The following is a 10,677-nucleotide window of genomic DNA, read 5'->3' as shown; positions in this document are numbered from 1 at the left end:
ATGCATGGATGGTTAACTGCTGATCTGTCATCAAGGAACACCCAATTTGGATGACGTGATATCACAAGACTAGGCCAAATCTGTCACACTAATATACACACTCTAAATCAGCCTTCCCCACAATGGTGCAGTAACAGATGGTCTGGACACATGCTAGCATCACCTAACTAACTATTTCTAAGAATAGCACACAAAAGAAGTTCACACCCAAATCACCATACTGTACTGAAGGAGTGTACTTCAATCATACACAGTCCTTTGGTTTCATCATCAGATGCTCTTTCTTATTTAGATCTGGCCTCAATACAATAAGGTAGCATTTGGGGATGAAGATGCAACCCAGTAATCCCAAACTGGAGGCCAAGATGGAGAAGACCTGCACAGCCACCATGTATTTCCCTTTGGTGCTCAGGTAGGTGGGCACAAAGGACACCCAAACACTGCAAAACACCAACATGCTGAAGGTGATCGACTTGGCTTCATTGAATGCCCCGGGCAGCTTCCTGGCAAGGAAAGCCACCATGAAACAGACAGCAGCCAAAATGCCCATGTAGCCAAGACTGATATAAAACATGATAACAGACCCTTCGTTACATTGCAGGATGATCTGCCCAGTCTGGGAATGCATATCAGAATCTGGGAATGGGGGAGAGATTCCCAGCCAGAGAATGCAGATGCCCACTTGAACACTGCAGCAAAAAATCACAATGGAGTCTGACACATTTTTCCCCAGCCATTTCCTCATTTTGTTTCCTGGCTTGGTGGCTAGAAATGCCATCACCACCATGATAGTTTTGGCCAACAAAGAAGAGACGGCAACTGAGAATATGATGCTGAAGGAGGTTTGTCGGAGAAGACAGGTCACCTTCTGGGGCTGACCAATGAATAGGAAGGAGGACAAGAAGGAGAGCAGGAGGGAGATGAGGAGCATGTAGGTGAGGTCACGGTTGTTGGCTTTGACCACTGGAGTTTCTCGATATTTAATGAAGATTCCTAAAAGTAGACCAGTGGTCAGGGACAATACAAGGGAAAAGAGAGCTAGGATAATCCCCAAAGTTCCTTTGTAGGTGAGGAAGTTGATAAGTTTAGGAACACATTGATTTCGGTCTTCATTTGGATGCTGATCATCTGGACACTTGTTGCAATGGTCTGCATCTGAAAAAAAGAGAGCAGCTGCACTTTCACTAAATCAGCCTCATCCAAATGATAGTGCCCTGAAAATGTTTTTGACTACAATTCCTAGCATTCCTGAGCATTGGCCATTCTTGTTGGGGATTCTGGAAACTGAAGTCCAAACATCTGGAGTTCTACTTTCTTCCCAACCCTGCTCGAAATGATATGTTAGAGGGAGAAAGAATAGATGCCAGAAGAGGAAGATGATACAAGGATGGGGGAGAGACCATAAACTAACCACAGGAATTAGGGATGAGGAGCAGCCAGATTTCAGAATTCCATGCCACAATATGTTGTGGTGGCTTGTAGCTTTCAAGAAGGTTTAGATACATTCATGGAGATTTGGTCTATCAGTATCTTGCAGTCACGATGGCTATATGGTTCTTCCCCATCCCTTTTTCTTTTCATGTCCTGTGTTTTTCAATTGCAAGCCTGTGATTCACTGTAAGCTTCTCAGGCAGCTGTGTGTGTGTGTGTGTGTGTGCGCGCGTGCGCACACGCACGCATGCGTGCACATGTGCATGCTGATGAGAAGTATAAAAATACTTTAATAAATAATAAATAAAAATATACATCGTATACACAGGCAGTCTGCCTCCATATACCAGCTGCTGTTAATAACAAGAGATGACTGTAGCATTCATGTCCTTCTTATGAGGTTCAGGGAACAGGAGGCTGGACTAGATGGTCCACTGATGTCAACCAACAGGGCTCTCCTCATGTTCAGTGGCCAGAAAATGTTTTGCATGGAGAAGATGTGACGTTCCTTCCATTGCATCACCACCCCAAAAGGATCAGAGAAAGAATGGCCAGAGAATACCCTTGCCTGAGATGTTGGATTCTTTCCCAGTCCAAGTCACCCTGAGGGTGAGTGGCTCCAGTGTCCAGCAACTGAGTCAGCTGCCTGCTCTGGATGTGGTTACACTCCCCGTAAAGGAGCAGGTGTGTAGTCGGAAGGTGCACATTGAACCACCACTGTCACTGGAGGTACAGTTGTCTTCAGTGGCTAGGTGTGCTTAACAGCAGTGCTGGCATTAAGAAAATTATGGTCACTCCTGGACAGAGATAGCTTGACCACACTGTTCTGTACTTTGGTAACCACAAAACTGGATCCCTGCAATGTGCTTAATGTGCACTTAAGATTTGTTGGGAAGCAGCAGCTGCAAAAACAAAATCTGCCAGGGCTGAACTGAAAAACTCCGTCACCATTTCACTCCTCAAATGGAATTCCCATGCATCCCTATCCTGAGCTCTTACCACACCACTCAGTCTCTGTGCTTATCAGGATATACTGTGGGAAACAAACTGTCCATAACAGTGTCTGTAAATATTGGCAATCCATCCTTCCCCCCGGAATCCTCTTCAGCTGGCTCCGCTCCGCGGTGCTTCTGCAGAGCTGGCCGCCAGCTCCATATCGCCAGCGATACAGCCAGCACCATTGCCATGCCGTATCGCTATGTTAAGGGCTGAGTCTGGATGCAAGTGGCGTCCACTGCGCCATTTGCAGCCGTAAAGCTCTTAGATTAAACTAAACGCAGCCATGAATGGCTTAATACCTTAAGTGAATTGGTATTACCAATTTCCCACATCACAGGAAAAAACACAGATGAAAATTAGTGGATGCCATTTGCGGCCATAAAGCCCTTGGTGTAAGCTAAATGCAGCCATTTCCAGCTGCATTTAGCTTAATCTAAGAGCTTTATGGCCTCAAATGGCATAGTGGATGCTATTTGTGTACAGAGTCAGCCCTTAACCTAGCTATACGGCACAGCAATGGCGGCCGTATCGCTGGCGATATGGAACCGGCAGGCAGTTCCGTGGAGTCGCCGTGGGGAGCACCGGCTCTGGAGGATCCCAGAGGGAGTCAGAGGTGAATGGTGGCATTCCGCCGTGGACTCCGGAGGCCGGATTCCTTTGAATCCGGCCTCATTGGGGTCCGCGGTGGATTTCTCCACCATCCCTAGACACAATAGCACAGTAGGGGAGCACGAATAGCAGCTTTGCCCCCTGTACTCCATTACCTCAGGTTATTTCTGTCAAGTCCCTTTGTGAAATTAGTTAGTGAACATTAATATTTAACTATACGCAAAGCCTGAAAGGAACTGGTGCCTCAAACAACTAATCCTAAAACGTATCAGTGTGTCTGTGTCCCACTGAGAGAGATCAGCTCTTTGCTCTGGATTCTCTTACCTTCCTGAGTGGAGATGGTGCCTTCTGCACATGGGGCACAAGCATAACAGCAGAGGGGCTCTCCTTCCTGAATCACCTTGGCAAATCCAGGCCGACAACGTTCAGCACATCTAGAAAAAGGCACAGTCTATCCATGAAGATAAGAAACATCCAGGAAAAGGAGTTAGTCTGGGAGTGATATTTAAATTGGTGGAAATTAGTTATACAATTGGAAACACCATAACAGGGAAATTTAATTTGTTTTTTTAAACATTTACCAGAATTAAGATGAGAATTAAGGAGGTTAAATATGTGATTATTTCCAGAAAACTGAAATTGGGGCATTATCCCATCCTTCCACCTGAGGAGGGAAGAAAAGAGAGAGGAGAGAGATCTTGGGGAGGAATTTGTTTCAGTGGTAAAGCCCATAGTTGCCATGCAGAAGTTCTCATATGCAAAACCTCACATCTCCAGTCAAATGGATCAGATAGCAGGTGATGGGAAAAATCTTTTCCCAAAGTCTGAGAAAATCACTGCTGGCCAGAACAAACAATAATAGGCTGGATTGACCAATAGTATGGCAGCTTGTTATGGTCCTGTAGAAAACCGAATGCTGAGAAGGAGCCAGAGCCAGTTTGGTTTCAGTCAGTTGAGGCTGGTGCCTCCCACAAACATTGGGGGAGATGTGGGGAGCAAAGGCCACACAGAAGAGCATTTTTTTTGCAATGCAACAACAAATTGTGACAGCACCCACATTTCTCTGCTTTTAATGACAATATAGTGCCTTGTCGGTGGCAACATAAAGACTGATAAATTCATGCTCACCTAAGTTTTCTGGGCACTGTTCACTTCGCCACATGCAATGGACCACCTTCCATTCCTATTTTTTGGTATATATATATTTTTGGACAGTTCTGGGTCCAAGAGCACCCCTGAACAATGAACTTGATCCTTTAGGGGGAGTGTGCAATCCCATCCAGAATAGGTTGAATATCACCTAGCCTTGCAAATGAACCACCCACTAACAGTACCTCCATCTTGTCTGGACTGAGTTTCAGTTTATTGGCCCCCATCCAGTCCATTACTATGCCTAGGCACTCATTCAGAACAGCCACTGCCTCACCTGGGTTTGATGAGAAAGAGGTATAGCTGGGTACCATCTGCATAGTGATGGTACCTCAGCCTACACCTCTGGAAAACCTCCCCCAGTGCTTTCACATAGATGTTGAACAGCATTTCGAAAAACATAGAGCCCTGTGGAGCCCCATGGCAAAATTGCCATGGCACAGAGCAATAATCCCCCAGCACCACCTTTTGGAATCGGCCATCCAAGTAGGAGTGGAACCGCTGCAGTGCAGTTCCTCCAACTCTGAACCCAGGCAACCTATCCAGAAGGATGCCATGGCTGATGGTATCGAAAGCCACTGAGAGGTCCAGGAGAATCAACAGGGATGCACTTCTCCTGTCCCTCCCCCATCAGAGGTCATCACAAACGGCGGCTAAGGCACACATATACATAAACCTACCTTCCTCTAGTTTGTGGTATGAATTCAGTTAACTTGCCTCTCTCCACATCTCTCTCTCTCTCTCTCTCTCTCACACACACACACACACACACACATATGCACACACAGACACACACAAATACTCACAGCCAACATATTTTCACAGGACACCCATGCCTTAAAGCAAACTTTGGGCTGGCATTTATACAGGAGACCCAAACATTGCCATACAATGCCATACATGGTGGGAGGCAGGGGGATCGATCCCTCCACTATCCTACTTCCCTGCTGTCTTTGCTACTTTCTGTGAAATTTGTGTTTTGTGATGGCCATGCTCACCAGAGCAGCCATTTTGTGAATGGGCACATGCCCTCATGGATGCCATTTTTTGAGAGCTCCCACAACAGTTTGGAACATTTCAAATATGCCCTGAAAGAGTGAGAGGAGCACTGGCCTGGCATACGTCTCAGCAGGACTTCAAAGGTTCCGTATCATCATGCTAAACCTTTTCTATCCATAGTCACTATGTGATTTCAGTATAAATTAATGGATTTGGAAATCACATTCCTAAAGTGTTGTGTACAGTAGCTAACAAACTGATAGAGCTTCAGGCTGCAATCCTATGCCCACTTACCTGGGAGTAAGCCCCATTGAACTTAATGACCAAGCCTTATTGACATCAATGGGACATACTTTGCATTAGACATGTATAGGATTGCCTGGGAAGAGATATTAAAAGGTATCAGAGTTTTTCCCACCTGGTTCAACAGCTTGGGCCAGGCAATGGCCTTCTGATCAATGGTGAACTTGATCTCCGAGGAGGCCTGTCTCTCTATACTCCCAACTTCCACTCGGGCAGTGGACTTGTTTGGAAAAATCACCCAGTTCACGATAAAAAAGTCAGATGCCAGTTCCCCGTTCTCATCCAAATATGCTCCATCCACAGAACTATTGTAAAGCTGGAAATGTCTCAGGAAAGGGTGAAGCTAGAATGACATGGGAAAAACACCCATTTGGTAAAGAGGAAATTCTGTTGAACATCTTGGGTCTCCACATGTGGACCTCTAATCTGCAGAACTGATGTGGCTGATGAGGCCTGTTCAAGCATTATGCCTCAACATGGTATCTTAGCCTGTCTGCTGAATTCCCAATTGCCTGAGAGTTCTACTTACATTTAAGTGGATGTGCTTACGGACGGGTGAGGGTGTCTCCACAAGCGATTTACTCTGAGGTGGCTGTGCTTGGAGGTTGTTAGGGATGCTTGACGTCCTGGCCATCCTGCAGCCACCCTGGAGCTTATCGCGGAAAAAAACTTTCTTCTGAGACTGCTTTTAGTCCGATTGTTTTCCTTAATTCGGTTTGGCTGCCCTTCTGTTGTGGCGTGCACCCCCATTCCACCTTTACTCTGGCATGATAGCCCTGCCCAGGGGTGTGTCTTTCACCTGGCCATGACTTCACTGACCCCAGGCAAGGGGTGTTTCCCAACATTTTCCCCACCTGTGTCTCCCCCACGTTTCTGCCATTTCACTGCTGGCCATCAGAGTTCAGAGCTACCTCATTGCATTTACTTCACCTTCCTACCACTAAACTCTTGTGGCTATTCTCCCAAAAGTATAGGTGTGCTCTGGGCAGCCTGTAACTTCTTTTAAAAAGTAAAGAATTAAAGCGAAATGGCACTTTTGTCTGCAATATCTACACCCCCTGTGTCACTATCTCATTCTTGCACTATTGTGTGATAGTGAGATAGGGGGTAAAGGAAGGAATAGCTGGAAAATGGGAGATAGTGTGATGGGGGTAGCAGTATTGCTGGACAAATGCATCATAGTGACACAGTGAATTTTGTTTCTGTCTTCCAAAGTATTAGCTATCCCATCCAATTTTGTGTCATCTGCAAATTTGATCAGCATTCCCTGCACCTTCTCCTCCAAGTCATTCATAAAAATGTTGAAGAGCACTGGGCCCAGGATTGAGCCCTGCATTAACCCCACTCGTTACCTCTCCTTAGTTTGAGAAGGTCCCATTGATAAGCACTCTTTGCATCCGATTCTGTAGCCAACTGTGGATCCACCAGATCGATGTTTCGTCTAGCCCACTTTGAGCTAGTTTGCTCATCAGGATATCATGGGGCACTTTGTTGAAAGCTTTGCTGAAGTCGAGGTATATTATGTCTGCAACATTCCCATGGTCCACAAGGGAGGTGACTTCATCAAAAAATGAGATCAGATTCGTCTGGCAGGATTTGTTCTTGACAAATCCATGTTGGCTTCGAGTAATCATGGCATTGTTTTCAAGGTGCTTACAGATGGATTGCTTGGTCAGCTGCTCCAGAATTTTCCCAGGGATTGATGTCAGACTGACTGGTCTGTAGTTCCCAGGTTCCTCCTTTTTACCCTTTTTGAAGATAGGGACAACATTAGCCCTCCTCCAGTCAACTGTCACTTCACCCATCCTCCATGATTTCTCAAACAGAATGGACAGTGGTTCTGAGAGTTCTTCTGCCAGTTCCTCTATTACTCTAGGATGCGGTTCATCTGGTCCTGGAGATTTGAACTCATTCAAAGTAATTAGGTGTTCCTTGACCATATGCCTATCGATCTCAAGCTGCAATCCTGTCCCTTCAGCCTGTACTTTGCCATTGCCAGGGGGATCATAGACCCTCTCTTGGGAGAAGACTGAGCCAAAGCACCTCTGCCTTTTCTTTGTCATCTGTTCTAATTTTGCCATCCTTATTTAATAGCTGGACAACCATTTCTTTCCTGTGTCTTTTACTATGCACCTAGCTGAAGAAAGCCTTTTTGTTGCTTTTAGCATCCCTCACTAACCTCAGCTCGTTCTCAGCTTTGGCCTTCCTGACGCCATCCCTGCAGTTCTGTGCTACCTGCTTGTACTCTTCCCTTTTTGCTTGGCCTTCTTTCCACTTCCTATATGTGTCCTTTTTGGTTTTCAGGTCATCTCCAAGCTTTTTGTGAAGCCACATTGGCTTCTTCTGTTGTCTTCCACCTTTTCCTCTTGTTGGAATTGTTTGTAATTGTGCCTTGAGAATTTCCTTTTTTTAAAACGCCCACCCATCTTGGACTCCTTTTCTCATTAGAGTCGCTTGCCATGGGACCTTACTGATCATTGTTCTGAGTTTATTGAAATCAGCTTTCCTAAAATCCAGGGTACAAGTTTGATTACACTTGGCTTTTGCTTCCCTTAGAACCAAGAACTCAAGTACATCATGGTCGCTTTTCCCCAGACTTCCCATAAATGCTACTTTATCCACTAAGTCATCTCTGTTGGTTAGGATCAAGTCAAGGATAGCCGATCCTCTAGTTCCTTCCTCTACTTTCTAGGAGGAAAGTTATCTGCCACGCAAGTCAGGAATTTCCTGGAGGGGCCATGTTTTGCAGAATTTGTCTCCCAACAAATATCGGGGAAATTGAAGTCCCCCATTACTACTACATCATGCTTCCTTGAAACATTGGCTATTTGTTTTTCAAAAGTTTCATCCTCGTCTTCTCCTTGATTGGGTGGCCGGTAGTAGACTCCGACCACCAAGTTCCTTTTATTCTTTGCTCAATTAATTTTGATCCAGTTGCTCTCGATGGGGCTACCAAGCTCATCCTCCTGTATTTCTGTGCAGAGATATGTATTTTTCACATACAGTGCAACCCCACCTCCCTTTCTCTTCCTCCTGTTCTTTTTGAACAAGTTATATCCTTCAACTGCTGTGTTCCAGTCATGAGAGTCATCCCACCACTTGCAGAGCCTTGAAATGTTCTAAGGCTGCCCAGCTTCTCTGGCTGAGCCCACTGTCTTGAGGCATAACAACAACAACAACAACAACAATACTATAATACTATCAAATTTGCTCAGTGCAAGGCTGAGCCTGTACTATCCAATTGGAGAAGACCCCTTCCGTCCACAAAGGAGGGGTCTTTTGGCTGATGGGGTTGTATCCCACCAGTGCAATCCTGGCATGTAAATTTCTTAAAATAGGGGGGTGGGGGGAATATTCAATACAACATCATCATCAAAATTATTGCCCTCTCCATCCCACTTGTTTCTTGAAATCTGGACTGAGCCACAAATTGTTTTCTCCTTGTTGCTATATACTCTGGTGAAGTTGGTGGTGTGTTTGTAAGAGGGAGGGGGTAGAGGTTAATGATATATGTTGCAATCCTATAGGTCAACTAAGAAGTAAATCTCACTGAATTCAATGGGACTTACTCCCATGTAAGTATGCACAGGATTGATGGCTTAAGGAAAGGGGACAGATGTGTCTCTCTGTGTAAAGGCCTTGTTGTGTGAGGATGGGATGGGGCATATGAAAGCAAGAGGTTTTACAGATTTCAAATGTTCATGTAGGGATGTATGAAAGTCCCCTTACCTGGCTCCGCCGGGTTCCACTGGAGGGGGGGAGGCACTCCGTCCCTCCCCCCGGAATCCTCGCGGGGGGGGAGGCGCTCTGCACCTCACCCCCGGAATCCTGGCCTGCTGGCTTCGCTTCGCAGGGATTCCGTGGAGCCGCCGGCCAGCTCCGCCAGCAGCCGGACATCCGGTTGCTGGCTAGCAGGGACGCAGATGGTGGCGGCCATAGCTGCCGCCGTTTCCATCCCTGTAGTCAGCCGTGATAGGCTACTTAAAGACTTATGTAGCCTATCACATCTGGCTTAAAAAAAAAAAAAAAGCGTACGCAAATGGCGGCGGCTACAGCCGCCACCATTTGTGTTCCTTATTTTTGGCTGTCTTAGTCTACCTAAATATTTACTTAGACTAAGACGGCGAAAATAAGGGGGAACGCAAATAGCGCCCGCTATGCTATTTGCATTCCCCTATTTTCGCCGTCTTAGTCTACGTAAATATTTACGTAGACTAAGACAGCCAAAAATAAGGAACGCAAATGGCGGCGGCTATAGCCGCCGCCATTTGCATACGCGGGTGTTGTTGTTGTTTTTTTAAGCCAGACGTGATAGGTTACATAAGTCTTTACGCAGCCTATCACGTCTTGTAAAAAAAAAGAAAAAAAAACCTGACAAGACTGCAAATGGCGGCGGCAGCCGGTCGGAAGACTAGCCGCTGCCGCTGCCGGAGCCGCCGCCGCCAGAGCCGCCAGGAAGATCGGCCCCAGGTTAGTCTTGTCCCGGGGGGGATCTGCGGGGGGGGGGCGGGGAGGTGGCAGGCCATTCCACCACAGATTTTAGGGGGCCGAATGCACTGGCATTCGGCCTCATCGAGATCCATGGTGGAATTCTCTGCCATCCCTAGTTTCATGTGAGTTGTAAAAGTTGGTGTCGGACTTCAGGCTCCCTCTCCAGGCCTGTATAAAACAAATACACAAGCAGGGAGCAGGATGCTTCCCCTCTCTACAACAATTGCATGTAAATATGTGCACACAGTAATGCAATTCACAGAGGTCCATGTTCCATGCATGGAGGCTGGTGATGAACATTGTGTAAGACAATCATGTTTTTTTAGTATAAAATTACTTCATGTTATTACATTTATGCTCTTACTTTCATCCCCATTTTTACCCTCAAAATACTGTGAGGTAGGTTAGGCTGAGTGGTAGTGAAAGGCCCAGGTCAGCCCTTGGGAAATGGGCATTATTTGCTCATCCACCTCAGGAAGCAAAATGTCCTGGGCCAGCAGTGCCTGTGTGTATGTGTGTCCTGCTTGGCTGTTGCATCCGAATGATGCAGAGAGTCAGTTTATGTTTCTTTCTTGAGTATGTGCGTGCACGAGAGAGGGCATCGATGTCTGATTATGTGTTCTGTCCCTGTGTGCTGTTTGTTGCCAAAGGAAAAGCTTGTGTTCGTATTTGAGTTTTCTACCATGGAAGAGATAG

General features: G+C 46.2%; 1 protein-coding gene across 1 annotated transcript in view; it reads right to left on the bottom strand.

Moving 5' to 3' along the window:
- Positions 1 to 244: 244 nt before the first annotated feature.
- Positions 245 to 10,677, bottom strand: part of LOC146355521 (vomeronasal type-2 receptor 26-like) — a 35,028-nt gene continuing 24,595 nt past the window's right edge. The window contains exons 4-6 of the mRNA XM_084829921.1: positions 5,606 to 5,806; positions 3,364 to 3,490; positions 245 to 1,155 (exon numbers count right to left, since the gene is read on the bottom strand). Of these exons, the coding sequence (XP_084686047.1) occupies positions 245 to 1,155; positions 3,364 to 3,490; positions 5,606 to 5,806 (1,239 nt within the window). The remainder of the gene's footprint in view (positions 1,156 to 3,363; positions 3,491 to 5,605; positions 5,807 to 10,677) is intronic.

This window comes from Heloderma suspectum, chromosome 2 (assembly GCF_057233095.1).
Source record: "Heloderma suspectum isolate Gila_16-S chromosome 2, 16-S_ref, whole genome shotgun sequence".
Taxonomy (NCBI): Eukaryota; Metazoa; Chordata; class Lepidosauria; order Squamata; family Helodermatidae; genus Heloderma; species Heloderma suspectum.
Note: the sequence above shows the minus strand (reverse complement) of the source record. Positions and strands in the feature narration are given on the sequence as shown.